Source organism: Tachyglossus aculeatus, chromosome 4, assembly GCF_015852505.1.
Source record: "Tachyglossus aculeatus isolate mTacAcu1 chromosome 4, mTacAcu1.pri, whole genome shotgun sequence".
In the NCBI taxonomy this organism is placed as follows: domain Eukaryota; kingdom Metazoa; phylum Chordata; class Mammalia; order Monotremata; family Tachyglossidae; genus Tachyglossus; species Tachyglossus aculeatus.
Genome location: NC_052069.1, coordinates 123,847,026 through 123,864,975, shown reverse-complemented (window position 1 = coordinate 123,864,975; position 17,950 = coordinate 123,847,026). Strand labels below are relative to the sequence as shown.

The 17,950-nt window shown below is 45.5% G+C and overlaps 1 protein-coding gene across 5 annotated transcripts in view; it reads right to left on the bottom strand.

The window, feature by feature from the left end:
- WHRN (whirlin) overlaps nt 1-11,237 on the bottom strand; it is a 136,446-nt gene extending 125,209 nt beyond the window's left edge. For all 5 annotated transcript variants that reach the window (XM_038745428.1, XM_038745429.1, XM_038745432.1 and 2 more), the window contains exon 1: nt 10,231-11,237. In XM_038745428.1, the coding sequence (XP_038601356.1) occupies nt 10,231-10,965 (735 nt within the window). In that variant the 5' untranslated portion in view covers nt 10,966-11,237. The remainder of the gene's footprint in view (nt 1-10,230) is intronic.
- Between the last annotated feature and the right edge of the window lie 6,713 nt (nt 11,238-17,950).

Here is a 17,950-nt window from a genome sequence, read left to right as displayed (position 1 = left end):
GCTGGGACACATTCCATTCTTCTAAAGGGACTGTTTATATCATTAGTATTTTCCCCTGTTCCCTGAGTGAATACATTGGTGAGGGCAATTTTCTTCACTTCTTAAAACCTCCACTCCATCGCTACCCTCCTGTCATTCTCCATTTCAGAGGTGAATAGCTTTGAAACTGAACTCCAATTCTGATAATTCCCCAACAAGAGGGAAGCCGTCAGAAATCAATGCAGATCAGCCAGCCACACCCTAATCACCAGCCACATCCTAATGAGCTAACGAGCAGCGTATTCTGTACCTACCTCATTGCTTTGTGCAGTGCTTGGCACAGAATATCATTCATAAATTACTAAATATCATCATTGTTATTATTACTACTAATAATAATAACATAATTAATAATGTCCACAGATTTTCTGCATGTGGTTCATGAATGAAACAAGCAGTTTCTTCTAATTCACCTGATTCTTGGCACTGCTGAACAAAATCAGTGTGTTTCTTCCTCATGCAAACTGTATTCATTCAGTCGTATTTATTGAGCGCTTACTGTGTGCAGAGCACTGTACTATGAGCACCCAGGCTCCTGGAGGAGGGGGCAGAAAGTCACCTGATGACATTTCTAGGGGTCAGGCCTAAAAGCAAAGGAAAAGATGAACTAGGGTAGTGTGATCAGCCCAGTATCCAACAGGAACTTTCTTTAAGGATAATTTGGACATCTCTATTCAAACTAAAAATTCTTATTTTTCTTTCCTTGGGGATTCCCTATTTGTTCTTTCTGCGTGCTTGATTTCTATTTTTATTTTATGGTATTTGTCAAGCACTTACTACATGCCAAGCACTGTACTAAGAGTTGGGGTAGATTCAAGTTAATCAGATTGGACACAGGCCTTGTCCCACATGTGGGTTACTGTTTAAGTTGGAGGGTGGAGGATTTAATCTCCATTTTACAGATTAAGTTACTGAGGCTCAAAGAAGTTATGTGACTTGCCCCAAGTCACAAAGCAGAAAAGTAGCAGAGCTGGGATTAGAACCCAGGTCCTCTGACTACCTGGCCTGTGCTCTTTCCACTAGGCCACTTTCCTTGATGATTTCAGTGGCAATGTTTCCCGTCTACTTTCCCACTGTTTCTGCTCTCAAGAAGAAAATATTACTCCCACACAACCCTTACCAACGCTACCCTGAGTGCTATGACTTGGGTGATGGCCCAGTGCCTGCTGTTGCTGAATGATTCTGTTCCATCTGACCACAAGCTGCACCCACTACCTCACCGGTCAAGTTGCCATGTGAACTGCTGGGCATGCCACTAAGGCAGAAACAAATAAAGTCAACATCCTGGCCCACCCTCAACCCTAAAAAAAGTCCTAGGCAAAGGAAGCAGCCCCGTCCTGCTCCCCTAGACAGAGGCAGGCAGCGCCATTTGACAGCATGCTTTGTGTCTGAGCAGCTCTTCTTAGAACCCTAATGGTCATCCTGAATGGCAAGGGGCTAGAAGATGTGCCCAACTATATTTTTATGGGCTCAGGGTATAGGAGAAAGCATCTTTGTGCATGAAGGTCTTTGAGGGACAGTCTTAATATCAACAGTGCCACCACTGAACCAAGGTCTACCAACTTTGTTATACTGTACCCTCCCAAGCGCTTAGAAGAGTGCTCTGCACATAGTATGCACTTAATACCACTGATTGTTTGACCAGCACTAACTAGAGATCCAGAAGTATATGAAAGTTTTGCCACTGTAATTCAATCACATTATTGAGGGGAGAGCTGAGATGCATCAATCAATAATCAGCACTGCAGTCATTTGAAAGATCCCACTTGTTTTGGAATTCCCATATACGTGAATCAAACTAAAACATGTGTTCAGATAAAGGGACATTGAAACAGAGGCAGAGATGGAAACTGAGAGAGATGAAGGGTGAGGCCCATAGAGAGAAGTGTGCAGGGAAAGAATAAATGGAGAGAAGGGTGGCAGAAAGGGAAAAAGAGAAGGGAAGAGGCCCCTTAACTATTACACATTTTGCAGGGCTGCCTTTTGCCATCTCCACTAGTTCATTCATTCAATAGTATTTATTGAGCGCTTACTGTGTGCAGAGCACTGTACTAAGCACTTGGGAAGTACAAGTTGGCAACATGTAGAGACGGTCCCTACCCAACAGTGGGCTCACAGTCTAAAAGGCTGTTTGACCAGTCACTAGTTGTAACAAGCTGCGGTTTGCCTATGGATACTGCCTCCTCTGTCCTGGGGCAGGCTGTTCAAAAATTGGCAAAGTCCAAACACACGGAGAATTTAACATCATCCTTTGCTCTTGTTGCCTTGGAGCCACTGGATTTGTCGAAACCAATTAGAGCTGACAGAACTACGGAAATGTTTCCTGTATGGGAAGGATGTTTGGCTGCCTCTTTCTCTCTCAACTGCGAGTCCCTCTCTCTCCCTGTCTCTGCACCTCCACCTTCACACAGGTCCTCAGAACCAGAGTCTTTTTATTCCATATGCCTCTGTCAGTCACACTCATTCGGTCTGTCTTTGTCTCTATTCCCCTCCACCAAAGCTCTCTCTCTTTTCCCTTCTACCTCCTCTTCCCTTTTCAGCTCCTCATATTTGCACACTCCTCAAGAGTAGGGATTGTTCCTTCTACCTCTACTATACTCTCCTAAATATTTAGTATGCTGCTCTGCAAACAGTAGGCACTCCATAAATGCGATGATTGATTCCCTTATTTTAGACCATCACTCCCACCCCAATGGACTGCCTATTTCTATTGTATTGTCAATAAAATATAGTTCTAATTTTTTTGCTTCTGATAACAATGCTACATTAGTTTGCTAGTAGTTTTACAATGAATTTGTCAGTCACTTGCAGCTTGTAAATGAATATTTAGCACTATATGCAGCATTGGCTATAGCTCTCTGTGTCATTATAACCTGAAAAAATTGCTGTCTTCTCCACATCTATGTGGAGAGTGGTTCTTTCTAGCAGAGTATGCGCAGGCAAAGTGGAGTGGAGGGAAGAATAATTATCCAGTGAATCATAACCACAGAAATGGCCAATTCAAATAGTTCAAATCCCAAAACCACATTTACTTCATTTGCTGTTTCTTTCCACCTGAATGTCTGCAGAATTCCTTCAACAAAGTCCACTTTGAGGTATCCCAGCCTGAAGCTTTTCTCCCACACTGGACTGTAAGCTTCTTCAGGGGAGTGATTGAGTCTACTTACTCTACTGTTCTCTCTCCAGCACTTATTTCAGAGCTCTCTACACAGTAAGTGTCCAATAAACACTACTAATTGATTTCAGAGCCAATATCTGGCAACACTTTGCATTTGGGTCATTGTGCTGATGACTATGGCAGCAGTCAGTCATATTTATTGAATGCTTACTGTGGGCAGAGCACTGTACTAAATGCTTGGGAGAGTACCATATAACAGTACAACAGACACATTCCCTGCTCACAGTGAGTTACAGTCTAGAGGGGGAGACAGTTATTAATATAAATACACCACCTCTGACATGCTGGACCGCAAAATGCTAGGCCAAGGTTTGAGAGCCCAATGGAACAGGACTGCCATATTTCCACCCTCCACCATCAATTGGATCAAGTGAACCTTGTTTCAATGCTCCTTGAGTGAGCCAAGGTCAGGTTAGTGCAGGAGGTAGAATGACATCACTTGGGTCATGTTTTCTATCTCCTCTTTGATATATTTGCTTAGAATTCAGTGAGGATGTACTGATGAAACATACGCTTAAGGACAAAGAAGACTACTACATTGGACTGCCAGTCAAGTAAAATCTTCAACAATTTAGCATCATGAACACTCTGCTTCTTGGAAGGAGATTGGCAATGCAGATAAGATCCCAAATCTCTCAGTTTAAATATATCCAGCATGGAACAAAGAACACTAAAACTTCTGAATTGTTTGGTTTGCTCCAGGGTTCTTTTACATCTGGATAGTTGCTTATCTCCATATACGAAAATGAATAAAGGGGGGATGCGTGGGGGGAGCTGAAATAGCTTATTAATTTCTGGGGCCCTGGTTTTGGTTTCAGGCTGAGGAAATAAGTAACAAATGAAATAAATTTAGTGTCTCAGCTTAATACCCAGGATAATTAAGAACCTTTACTCAGGGGTAATCTGTTTCACAATGGCAGGTCAGGATTGTGGTGTGTGGCCAGAGCCTGCCTGGTGTAGGGAAAGGAAGTGGGAGGGGCACATAAGGGCCCTTCTGGAGTGGGAGAACTGTGCAAGCAGAAGACCCCCGCCCTTTGATGTTGTTATAACTGATCAATCATGACTGGCAATGTTCTAGCAGAGGAAGCTGACACTAATCAGGAGAGGGGCTCCAGCACAGCCTTCTGGGAAACTTGGCCTGTCACCTACAGGACTGTGGACTTGATCATTTCAGGTAGGATTGGCTTCTCCCTTCTGACACCACCCCAATGAGGTAAATTTAAAAAGACAAAAGTTTCTACCTTGTAGCACATTCCAGTCGGGGCCCCCAATAATTCATGAGAACGGCATGCCTGGTGACTCTGATTACATGGCATCACCCTTTAGGCTTGCTTCAATTCGAAAATGAAAATGTAAATTGTCTATAATACAGCCAAAATGCTAAGAGCCCTCAGGGCATTTTGGATTTCTGTGTTGAGGCTTATGGTAAAATGGGTTCTTCCTATGTAGAAAAACAAAATTCAGTTATAAAGGGTTTAGTTGAACCCTCCAGCTAACTCACAGGCAATGAAATGCAGGTCCTGCTAAAAACATTCCTTACTGTCCTTGTGGTGCCCACTCCTGAGAGACAAACAGCTTCTTTCTGGATTGTTAATGAAGCTTTCTTGGAACCACCGAAATGGAGGGCAATAACCTATCTCTAAGAAGTCCATGTTAATAACTAACCCTTAAAAGAAAATGTGCCCTTTTAAGACAGGCATATGCTCTGTGAAGGCGGCTATTGGTGTTTGTGTGCATGCACAAGCACAAACACACACACACTCACTCTGTGAATGATGTGTGATTCTGTGGTGAGTACTTGGTGTTAATGATTATAGTAAAAGGTACATCATTGCTTGGGAGCCTAGACAATGCACCCCACTTAAACAGAAAAAGCATGTCTGTTTAAATGATGGGCCTGGGTGGATTATTATCTATAACTACAGGTGAATTGGGTAGCTATTCGGAGGATAAAAGGACACTGGTTTAAAAACAGAAGGAAGTCTGAAACTAGAACTGTTCAAATCTTCTTTCAGTGTTCATCTCCTATCTTGATTCTGAGCAGCCTGCTAGCAGTAGTTCCCCCAGGTGAGGCAAGAGTTGACAATCTTTCTGGAGGTGAAAAAAAGAAGAAAAAAGATCCTTTAAAAAAAACTACTGGTCCTTTCACTCCAACTAAATTAAAGGACAATTGGTTAAAATGATATTTGCTGGTACGGCATAGGGAGATAAAGAAATACAAATTAAATGAATTCCAGAGCTGAGAACTAAATATTATTGATGAAAAATCATTTTAAAAAACTCCTTAGTAATTAAGTCTTTCAACCAAATTCTCTTAAATGGGAATAATCCAATATAGACTGTGTTCATAGTGAGCTCTCAATATCCTGATGATGTTCAGAATTGATTTGGAATTTGCAATATTGTTTCTCTCTCACCAAAGCCTTGTTTCTGTCTCTCCCGGGTCCCGATTCCAAAAATGAGCCTACAGCTCTTAGAAGAAAGCCTTGAAAAATTATCCCAAATTGGAGAAATGGCCCCTTGGGAAGGGCAGACAAAACCTGCTAGGCCCTGGTGGTGATTTTTATTAACTATGGACAATCAGAAAATAATACAATTGAAATGGAAAATGTGCTCCAGATACACACTGACATTTAAAGCACAACTCCTTCTTGAATTCATACAAAGAGAAAAAACTCACACAAATAAAATCAAAGGAAATTTCAGAGTGGTTAGGCAACAGTTATTATTTATAGAATGATTCAAATTACTTGGTTTAGAGGATTTTCCAGTGGTGACACAGCAACTGTCATGAAGTCATTTAATTTTAATCTGGATGAAGTACACAGACAGCAGCACCTGGGCACCGTGGGCTGCTGACACTGAGTAAACCACAGAGCTTGCATCAGGCCAAGAAACCCATAGTTAAGAGAATGATATTTTGAGTGTGTTTTTGGTGGGGGGATATTACAGTTTGTGTCTAGAACCCTGCTTTTCTTCTCAATTCCTTTCAACTATCTTCATTGTTCAAGTCTGGGTCAGTTTCATTTTCATTGTCAGTTTCAGCTAGTAGCCCATCAGTTTATGTCATTTTCCTGATGTAATGTGGCACTACTTTAGTGGCAAGTTCCTTGTCTTGAAACATTCTAGACTGTGAGCCCGCTGTTGGGTACGGACCATCTCTATATGCTGCCAACTTGTACTTCCCAAGCGCTTAGTACAGTGCTCTGCATACAGTAAGCGCTCAATAAATACGATTGAATGAATGAATCACATCTATAGCCAAATTTCTGTTTTCTGCCTTGAGAGAGAGAAGCATATTCCCCCTCCCCCCTCACCAAAAACAAGAAAAAAATCTACAGGGAAAAACTGCCCTTCTCCTAGCTTGAATCACTTACACTGAGTGAGGGGATAATCAAAAAATTGGAAGGCTTTTTCATTGTAGGTAATTTCAAAAATCAAGCAAAAGCATATTAAAGTCTCAGTAAAAAGAAGAAAAATATCTTACATGGAGGGCACTCTCCCTTGAGAAACCACCAAATAAAACGTCATATCAGGTACAGGAAATGGGGTAAAACTGTGATTCTTCACTCAGAGCTTATCCCCAGCCAGTGATTAATGCTTGATTCTTTGGTGAAAGGTGAACAATTCTCCTAAATGTAAGAAGTCAATTTAGTTAAGCTACCCATTATGGGAAAAATGATTTCTGAACCCTGAAATTTGATTTCCCTCATAAAGACAATACTACCTTATATTGCACATTTATTGATCCTCTCAATAGATCCAAACTTCTTTCCTTAGGCTAGGTAGAATAAAACTTTGACAGAGCTGTAGATCATGAGATGATGAGGGGAGAAAGTACATTTATCCAATTTTTCCACCTCCTCTGTATTATCAGGGCATGGTAGGGAAAGTGGGCCTGCTGTGATCCTGCAGGTGGAATTTAGGCTAACACATAAAAGAGGAACGCAACTGAATTGGACACCTTTAGCATGGGGATTTATACCCCACGGTATAATTTTAAACTCACTTTCAGAGTATCAATCTATCAATGGTATTTATTGAGTGCTTACTATGTGCAGAGCACTGAACTGAGCCCTTGGGCGGCGTATGATACAAGAGAATTAGCAGAAGTCTAAAGCTAAGGAACTCCTGTTGGTGGCCCATTTGTGCTTGGATGACTACTTAAAAGAAGAGGCCTCCCAAGCCCCTCTCCTCCTATTTTTTTTGATGATATTTGTTAAATGCTTATTATGTGCCAGGCACTGTACTAAGCACTAGGGTAGGTACAAATTAATCAGGTTGGACAGAGTCCATGTCCCACATGGGGCTCACAGTTTTAATCCCCATTTTACAAATGAAGTAACAGAGGCATAGAGAAGTTAAGTGACTTACCCAAGGTCACAGAGCAGACAAGGAGGGGAGCCAGGTTTAGAAGTCAGGTCCTTCTGACTTCAAGGCCCCAGCTTTATCCACTAGGGAACACCGCTTCTCATTTGTATTGTTTTTTTTTTTTTATATGAAAACTCTTACTTCTTGGAAAAGAACAAATAGTTCCCCACCTTGAGATGAGCTGACTCTTCCCCGTTCTGGCCAGTGACACATCAGATGACATTCGAGAGAAGCATGCGATGTCCAGGTACTATGGACTTGGTTAAGGATAACGATTCAGTCTCAGTTCTGAACTGTGCTCACTGCAATCAGACCTGACACCTGATTTAAAACACTAATGTAACCCAGAGGTTGTATTTATGCTCTGTAGGGGACTAGATATAAAGGAGTGTAGCACATCCAACACCCTCCTTCTGATGGAGAGCCACATTTCAATTTCTCCTTTATCCTGAAAAACCAGAATGGCCTCTTTGGAGAAATTGAAATGAGGCTCTCCGTCAGAAGGAGGGTGTTGGATGTGTCACATTCCTTTACATCTAGTCTCCTACAGAGCATGGGCCTGGGAGTCAGAGAACCTGGGTTCTAATCCTGCTCTATGTTGTACCTGCTGTGTGACCTTGGGTAAGTCACTTCACTTCTCTATGCCTCAGTTACCTCATCTTTAAGGGGGATTCAATACCTTCTTTCCTCTCCTACATAGACTGTGAGCCTCACCTGGGACCTGATTATGTTATATCTACCCCAGTGCTTTGTACAGTGCTTGGCACATGGTAAGCAATGAACAAGTACCACAACTATTACTATCATCATCATTATTATTATTATTATTGACCCAGCAGGTCACAACAGCCAAGAAGGGTGTCAACTCCACAGTGCTCTAGCCACCACTGGCCTCTTCACTAAAACTCGCCACTGAGATTCTGTTCAAATCAAACTCCAGCTCTGGAACAGGCAATGTCACTAAATTTCAGAACTGTGCTTTGACGATTTTAAGGGTCAGTGCTCAAAGGCTTGCTCTTTGTCAAGCTAATTTCTATGAAAACTCTTTAAAGTTCCACTGTAATCACGGTAGTGCTTTTAACTTATTGAGGGTCTTTCAGCAAAAGCTCCAAAATGTTTTGTGAACAACTAGGAGGGAGTATCGGATTATTTTTGCAGAAGGCAAACTGAAGGACTGAGGAATAGAAAAGCTTGTTAACGGTCACACAAAGGGTCTTTCTGGTAAGCAAACATAAATCCAGGGTTTCCAGTACTCAATACACTCCACTCAAGCCCTTAGACACCTGTGAACTGTTTTACTTTCCACTTCTAATACGATAAAATTGTTGGGTAGGAACCGTCTCTATATGTTGCCGATTTGTACTTCCCAAGCCCTTAGTACAGTGCTCTGCACACAGTAAGTGCTCAATAAATACGATTCAATGAATGAATAAAATAACAGGATTTTTTAAAATTGGTACTAAAATTGAACAAGTATGTTGACACCAATTACAAACTTCATCTTATAAAGCATATTTTATCTGTCAGTCATATACCCTAACGGGGCAAGGTTAATGGACCAGCTGTTTTATACACGTCATAGTCCTGATTAAAGGAAAGGATTGATGGTCAATAAAAAGGTAGGTGGCCTGGGCAGCCTCAGCAGTTTTCGCCCTTACTGTCCATATGGCCCTGAGCCACTGCCCTAATTGAGGAGGAGTTTGCATCATTCCCTTGACCACTGAGATTCCCTAGGATGTAGCAGCTGCAGTGGCTTCCAGAAATCGGTGTGGGGAATCAGCCACAGCCGTGGGGCTCAAGGAATTGGAAAGGACACGGATTCCCGTTCTCGTTAGGAGGCTTGAGTCCCCTGAGCCTCGCCGCCTCTGGCTGCACAGGTCTCAAGGGGTAGGGAGAACGGGATGGTGAGTTAAAGCGATGCCAAGCAAACCGAAGAGAACTCTCTCCTTCTGATTTAAAGTTTCCTGTTTTCCTGAAGCAATTCTGACTCGCCCAGTGTGCACTGTTACAGCTTCATGGAGCGGGACTCTGGACGATGCCCTGAAAACTTTCTTCTAGGACTAATTCTCAGGTCTCTCAAGCCTGCAGGGACCCACGAGCCAGAGTCGAGTGGGCAGTCATCGCAACAAATAATCTGAACTGGTCTGAGCTGCCTGGCTGGCCCCGGCCCCTTTCCCCCCGACTCCCAATCATTCATTCATTCAGTCGGTATTTACTGAGTGCTTACTGTGTGGAGCGCATTACAATACAGCAATTACGAGAGACAACCCCTGCCCACAACGGGCTCACAGTCTAGAAGGAATGTTGACGGCATTTGTTTAGCCCTTACTATGTGCCGGGCACCGTCCTAGGCGCTGGGGTGGATCCAAACAAATCGGGTTGGACACAGTCCCTGTCCCACGTGGGGCTCACAGTCTCGATCCCCATTTTACCGATGAAGTAACTGAGGCCCAGAGCAGTGAAGGGACTTGTCCAAGGTCACACAGAAGTGGAAGATTCACTCATTCATTCAATCGTATTTAGTGAGAACTTGCAGTGTGCAGACTACTGTACTACGCGCTTGGGAGGTACAAATTGGCAGCTGGACCGGTGAATGCACAGCCCCCTCCCCTGGCTACCCCCCTCCACGGTCGGCGACCTACCTTGACGGCTTCGGCGTGTGTCACCCGACCCAACGACTTGTCGTTGACCCTTAGGATCTGGTCGCCGACCCTGAGCCCTTCCTTCTCGGCCAGGGAGCCGGGCTCCACCAGGGACACGTAGATGCCCACGCCGTGCTCCGAGCCGCCGCGGATGCTGAAGCCCAGCCCCTCGTTGGTCCGGCTCCTCTTGAGGGTCACCTGCCGGACCTCACCGCGCAGCCCGTCCGGGGCCAGGCCGGCGACAGCTGTCCCCACGGGGCCGGTGCTGAAGTCCAGCTGGGACGGGCGTCCGGCCAGGGACGGGGAGGGCGGCGGCGGCGGGAGCCGGGCAGAGGCCCCGTGCCCGGTCCCGTGCCCGGCGAGGGGGCTCGGGGCGGCGGCGTCCGGCGGACCCGCCCGAAGGTAAGGGCCCTCCGAGGTGTACTGGTCGAAGAGCAGCTGGTCGGAGCGGGGGATGACCAGGCGCAGCATGGGCAGCAGCTGGCGCTTGCCGGGGCTGTCGAGCAGCACGCGCAGGGTCTGCACCAGGTCGTACACGTTGCGCCGCGAGTGGTACACATTCAGGCAGTGGATGAACTGCTCCCGCTCGGGGTCGCTCAGAAGCAGGTTCAAGGCGTGGTGCAGCTTCCTCACGTTGGCCGACAGCAGCCGGACGCCGCCCCCGAGCCCCGCCGACCCCACGGACGAGCCGGAGCGGGACGAGGAGACGGACTGGCGGTCCAGTTGCGTGCTCATCTTCCCCTCCCCTCGAGTGGGTGGCCAAGGGGCTCTACTCCGGCGCCCTCGGGGCCGCCCAGCCCGGGACGTGGGGCATCTCCGGGGGGCCGGGAAGAGCGGCCTCTCCACCTCCCGGCCGGCACGGAGTTGCTTCCAGTGCAGCCGGCGCCCTGCCGGGGCTGGCTCCTGCCAACCGGCTCCTCCGTCTCCCGCGTCTCTGTAGGTCCGGGACGTGGACTTGGCGAACTGTATGGAACCGCCCGCTGCCAGTTTGTGCCCACGCCCCCCGACCCGGCCCCCGGGCGCGCCGCAGCCGCCAAGCGCTTAGCGAGGACCCCGCCCGGGAAGGAAATGACGTTGGTCTCCCCCCACGACGGTTGCCAGGCGACGGGGGGATACAGTTCGACTCCGGCCCCGGTTAGGGGCTGGCGGCACACGCCGGGTGGGGGGACGGGACGAGAGAGAGAGTGTGTGCGTGTGTTGGAGAGAGGGATGGAGAGCACAGACAGAACAAAAAGAGGGAAGAGAGAGAACACAGAGGGAAGAGAGAGAGAGAACTGAGAGGGGAGAGAGAACACACACAAAGAGAAAGGGCACAGAGAGAAAAAAACAGACGAGAGCGAGAGGACACAGGGAGAGATGAGAGAGAGAACAGAGGGAGAAAAAACTCAGAAGGAGAAAGGACCTCGGGAGGGAAGAGAGAGAGAACATGGAGAGAGGAGAGAAAGGACACAGGAAGGGAAGAGAGAGAACATAGAGAGAAGAGAGAGAGAACTCAGAGAGAGGGAAGAGAGAAAGGACACGGAGGGAAGAGGGAGAGAACATGGAGAGACGAGAGAGAAAGGTCACAGGGAAGGAAAAGAGAAAGAGAACACGGAGAGAAGAGAGAGAACTCAGAAAGAGGGAAGAAAGACAGAAAACACAGGGAGGGAAGAGAGAGAACTCAGAGAGGGACGAAAGGACACTGGGAGAGGAGACAGAACATGGAGAGAGAAAAGAGAGGGATACCTCAGAGGGAGAGAAAGGACACAGGGAGGGAAGAGAGAGAGAAACAGAACACAGAGACGGAAGGGGAGAGACAGAGACACGAGCAGAAAGTGGAAGAGAAAGAGAAAGACGGGAGAGACATAGAAGGGGGAGAGAGAAACAGGAGAGAGAGACACACACACAGAGGGAGGAAGGACAGAAAGACAGAGGGAGAGAAGTGGTGAACTGCTTTCTGCTTCGTGTCTTCAGTGCTTTCTGTTTCGAGCAATTCATTATACTTATAGACTTCAAACAAATATCCAGATTGTTAAACCGTACCTACACACACACACACCCTCGCACGCACGAACGCACACACACACAGCAACATCGCTTTTGCTGCAATTATCTGGATATTTAAAACAAAAGCCCTGGAACATCGCCCCCTTATTATTGTTGATTTGGTCTAAATCCGAGGTCGCTACACATTGATGTTGTTTTTATAGGGCCTCTGAACTTCATACTTCTGCCTGGCCTTTCTCTCCCTCCCAGAAATGCTCTGCAAGCCCTGAGGCACAGGGCATTGCTTGGTGCAATTATTCAAATATCCCCAGTTAAACAAGAAAACAATCCAGTAATTTATTGATTGGGAATCTCCAAATGTCATCAAATTTAAGCATGGGGTTTAACCGTATATAGTTCAGGTCATTTCTGGATGGAATTCGTGGTTTTTTATTTGATTTCCAGTGTTAATTACTGTGATTTCTATGATAAATGCCTCCCTAGGGGCTAGGTCTCCTTTCTCACATTTGATTCCCGCAAATCCTGCAATTCCAGCAAAAAGAGGGGGATTTTCATTTGGATTTACATACAGTCACGTACACATCTGGTTGGCAAAGAAATGTTTTCATAGGAAAACTCTCAGCTCTTTCGATGGTCTGCCGGCTTTTGCTCTGAAGATTTGGAGGTGAATAGGAAAGGAAATCGTTTTTGTTTTTTCCATGTCTTGTGTAAGAGCCCTAGAATCAACTTGCAGAATATACCTTTAGTAAGAGGTAGAGCGTAAGGGCTCAAGCAGCCAGAATGCTGTTTCATGAGTGAAGAGTATATTTGGTGTTTAGGAATGACCTCCTGGAAACCCAAGATGTCTATGTGGCTGGAGGCTTCCCAGCTCACTCACCAGAGGAATAATGTGTTCATGCTGGCTGTAAAAGCATCTCTTAGTTTGGACAAACACTGCCCTCTTCAGAAGGAAAATATTATCTTAACCATATTTATACTTTACCTTTTGCTGTTTTCCAAACCCAATTTGAATAGTTTATTAATATCCCTGACATCAATTAATCTTTCCCTGGTGACTTCTCCAGAACCTTCAACCCAGCTACGTATATAGATATATTTTTATAAATATGTACATGCACAAATATATATTTAGGCCTATATGCATAAATATAAGAGACAGAAAAAATGGCACCTAGCTAGTCACAGTTCTTGATTTTTGCTAAATCGGGAGATGAATTTTTACTTAATCTTGATTTCTTCTTGATCCTAGAGTGGTTCTGAAAACTGTTAGCTATTCAAAGTCATTTAATTTCCTTCTCATTCATTCCTTAGAGTGAGTTCTATAGAAAGAGGAGGGTCAAATTAGATTTACCAGTCATAGTTCAAATAGCTGTCTTACAATTCATTTTATGTGAGGAATTGGTGAAAGGTGTAACTTATGTAGGCATATTAAGGGCAGTTCTATGATGCAAATATTTGTGGAAATCTTTGGTGTTTTGTTTAAAACCAACCAAATGCATACATTGCTCATTTTAGTTCCCCTTATTCCTTGGGAATAAATAAACAATTGATTTTTTTTAAAATTGAACTATTGTGTGGGATGTGATTGGAATCAGAGAACACAAACTGAGAGATTTGAATGAATAAAATAAGGATCTGACTGCATTAGAGCCAGCAGTGTTTGCCTAATATTCTGACCATTGTTGATGCCCATCATTGCAGCTGCTGCCCAGAAAATGACTCATTAGAAAATAAGGTACTTGATTAGAAGGCTTTTCACCAATCCTCTACCAATTTTAGGGCTGCCCAGGTGTGAGGGTGTTTGGTGGCGAAACTAGGCACCACTAGGAAAGGAGGTAAAAGTCCCTTCTACCAGTGTGCCTCTCTGAAGCTGTAGCTGAGGGTTGAGAGGGAAAGCAGCATGGCCTAGCGGAAGGTGCACAGGACTGGGAGCTAGGATACCTGGGTTCTAATCACAGCTCCACTTTGTTCCTGCTGGGTGACCTTGGGCAAGTCATTCATTCATTAATTCAAAGGTATTTACTGAGCGCTTACTGTGTGCAGAGCACTGTACTATACAACAATAAACAGGTATAGTCCCTGCCCACAATGAGCTTACAGTCTAGAGGGGGTCAAATAAATAAATGAATAAACAGTCTAGGGGGGACAATACAAATAAATAAATTACAGATATGTACATAAATGCTGTGGAGTTGGGAGAGGGGAAGAACCAAGGGAGCAAGTCAGGGCGACACAGAAAGGAGTGGGAGAAGAGGAAACGAAGGGCTTAGTCTGGGAAGGTTGGAGAGATGTGCCTTCAATCAGGCTTTGAAGAAGGGAGAGTAATTGTCCCTTTTAGACTGTGAGCCCACTGTTGGGTAGGGACTGTCTCTATGTGTTGCCAATTTGTACTTCCCAAGCGCTTAGTACAGTGCTGTGCACATAGTAAGCGCTCAATAAATACGATTGATTGATTGTCTGTTGGATTTGAGGAAGGAGGGCATTCCAGTCCAGAGGCAGGGCATGGGCTAGGAGTCAGCAGAGAGATCATTGAGATTGAGGCACAGTGAGAAAGTTAGCATTAGGGGCACTTAACTTTTTGGTGTTTGGGTTTCCTCATCTGCAAAATGGGGATTAAAATATCTCCACTAGATTGTAAACTCCTTGAGGACAGGGGTCATGTCTACGAACTCTATTATACTCTCCCAAGCACTTAGTACCGTGCTCTGCAGTCAATCAATCAATCATATTTATTGAGCACTTACCATATGCCATTACCATTGGAGAAGCAGCGTGGCTCAGTGGAAAGAGCACGGGCTTTGGAGTCAGAGGTCATGGGTTCAAATCCCTGCTCTGCCAATTGTCAGCTGTGTGACTTTGGGCAAGCCACTTAACTTCTCTGTGCCTCAGTTAGCTCATCTTTAAAATGGGGATTGAGACTGTGAGCCCCCCGTGGGACAACCTGATCACCTTGTAACCTCCCCAGCACTTAGAACAGTGCTTTGCACATAGTAAGTGCTTAATAAATGTTATCATTATTATTATGTGCGGAGCACGGTACTAAGCACTTGGGAGAGTACAATACACCAGAGATGGCAGACACATTCCCTTCCTACAACAAACCCACAGTCTAGAGAGGGAGAGAAACAATAATATAAATAGATAAATTACGGATAAGTACATAAGTGCTGTGAGGCTGAGGGAGGGGTGAATAAAGGGAGTAAATCATCATCAATCGTATTTATTGAGTGCTTACTGTGTGCAGAGCACTGTACTAAGCGCTTGGGAAGTACAAATTGGCAACATATAGAGACAGTCCCTACCCAACAGTGGGCTCACAGTCTAAAAAGGGGAGACAGAGAACAAAACCAAACATACTAACAAAATAAAATAAATAGAATAGATATGTACAAGTAAAATAAATAAATAAATAAATAAATAGAGTAATAAATATGTACAAACATATATACATATATACAGGTGCTGTGGGGAAGGGAAGGAGGTAAGATGGGGGGGATGGAGAGGGGGACGAAGGGGAGAGGAAGGAAGGGGCTCAGTCTGGGAAGGCCTCCTGGAGGAGGTGAGCTCTCAGTAGGGCCTTGAAGGGAGGAAGAGAGCTAGCTTGGCGGATGGGCAGAGGGAGGGCATTCCAGGCCCGGGGGATGACGTGGGCCGGGGGTCGATGGCGGGACAGGCAAGAACGAGGTATGATGAGGAGATTAGCAGCAGAGGAGCGGAGGGTGCAGGCTGAGCTGTAGAAGGAGAGAAGGGAGGTGAGGTAGGAGGGGGCAAGGTGATGGACAGCCTTGAAGCCCAGGGTGAGGAGTTTCTGTCTGATGTGCAGATTGATTGGTAGCTACTGGAGATTTTTGAGGAGGGGAGTAATATGCCCAGAGCGTTTCTGGACAAAGATAATCCGGGCAGCAGCATGAAGTATGGATTGAAGTGGGGAGACACACGAGGATGGGAGATCAGAGAGAAGGCTGATGCAGTAGTCCAGACGGGATAGGATGAGAGCTTGAATGAGCAGGGTAGCGGTATGGATGGAGAGGAAAGGGCGGATCTTGGCAATGTTGCGGAGCTGAGACCGGCAGGTTTTGGTGACAGCTTGGATGTGAGGGGTGAATGAGAGAGTGGAGTCGAGGTTGACCCAAGCTTGTGGGCTTGTGAGACGGGAAGGATGGTAGTGCTGTCAACAGAGATGGGAAAGTCAGGGAGAGGGCAAGGTTTGGGAGGGAAGACAAGGAGTTCAGTCTTCGACATGTTGGGCTTTAGGTGGCAGGCAGACATCCAGATGGAGATGTCCTGAAGGCAGGAGGAGATGCGAGCCTGGAGAGAGGGGGAGAGAGCAGGGGCAGAGATGTAGAGCTGGGTGTCATCAGCGTAGAGATGATAGTTGAAGCCGTGGGAGCGAATGAGGTCACCAAGGGAGTGCGTGTAGATCAAGTAATCATGCAGAAGGGAGTGGGAAAAGAAGAAATAAGGGCTTAGGGAAGGACTACACCCAATATGTTTCCCCCTTCTAGACTGTGAGCACTTTGTTGGGTAGGGACCGTCTCTATATGTTGCTGAATTGTACTTCCCAAGCACTTAGTACAGTGCTGTGCACACTGTAAGTGCTCAATAAATACGATTGAATGAATGAATGAATGAAATACGATTGGTTGATTGACTGATTGAGAGAAAGGAAATTAATAAGAATGGAACTCTTACTTCAGGGCATTTGGGTCTTGTAAACAGCCCTGAAAAGGACGTGGAGACCAGACCCTGAGTCAAAAACAGAGCAAACTGGGTGGCTTCCTCACTGGCAGAAGCTGTAGTGAACAGTGCCTGGAGAATCACTACCTTTCTAAGCAGCAGCATGGTTTCCTTCTGCAGCAATCTGGGACATGGTGAGGAGGCAATGCCAATAAGGAAGTAGAAAATGGGAGGAGCACTGCCTCCATCACCTGTGGATATTGATGGGAATGTAGAGGGATAAACCAAGACGAAGAAGTTCCACCATGGACCTGATGTGTGACCTTGGACAAGTCACCTCACTTTCTGTGCTGCAGTTTCTTATCTATAAAATGGAGATTCCATACCTGTTCTCCCTCCTACTTAGACTGTGAGCCCCATGTGGAACCTGATTATTTTGTTAATACCCTAGCACTTAGTACAGTGATTAGCACATAGAAAGCAAATATTAACAAATATTATTATTGTTATTATTATTATTATGGTTATTATGTTTGAACCAAGCCCGTTTTGACCAAAGTAAAATGGAGTGGTGATAATTTGAAGGGATTGGGGGCTGGGGCAGGGAGTGGGGGAATCTACTTCTGAGAAAGGAACTTTCTTTCCTAAGGCTCAAGAAAGCCTCTCCCAAGAGACCCTGAGTTACTCTGTCATTCAAGGGCTTTCATCAAGCTAAACTGACCCATTTTGGGTGGGTGTGCACTGGAAGCAGGATAGGGAAGTAGCAGCAATTGTTGTAGCAGTGATGTCATTTGTTAAAGCATCAAGAGTGTGTAGAGCACTGTACTCAGAGCTGGGGAAAGGGACAGGGATAGCAAATCAGACACAGACTCTGGCTCCCAGGAGGTGCCCAGTCTGAAATCGGTGGGGGCGGAGGGCGGGGGGTTGCAGAGTACAGACGCTCAGGGGAAGAAATAATGCGGTAACTTCAGCAAAGCAGCTGTTTGGGGGGGGAGTATTTGTTAAGCACTTACTATGTGTCAAACACTGTTCTAAGATCTTGGGTAGATATGAGTTA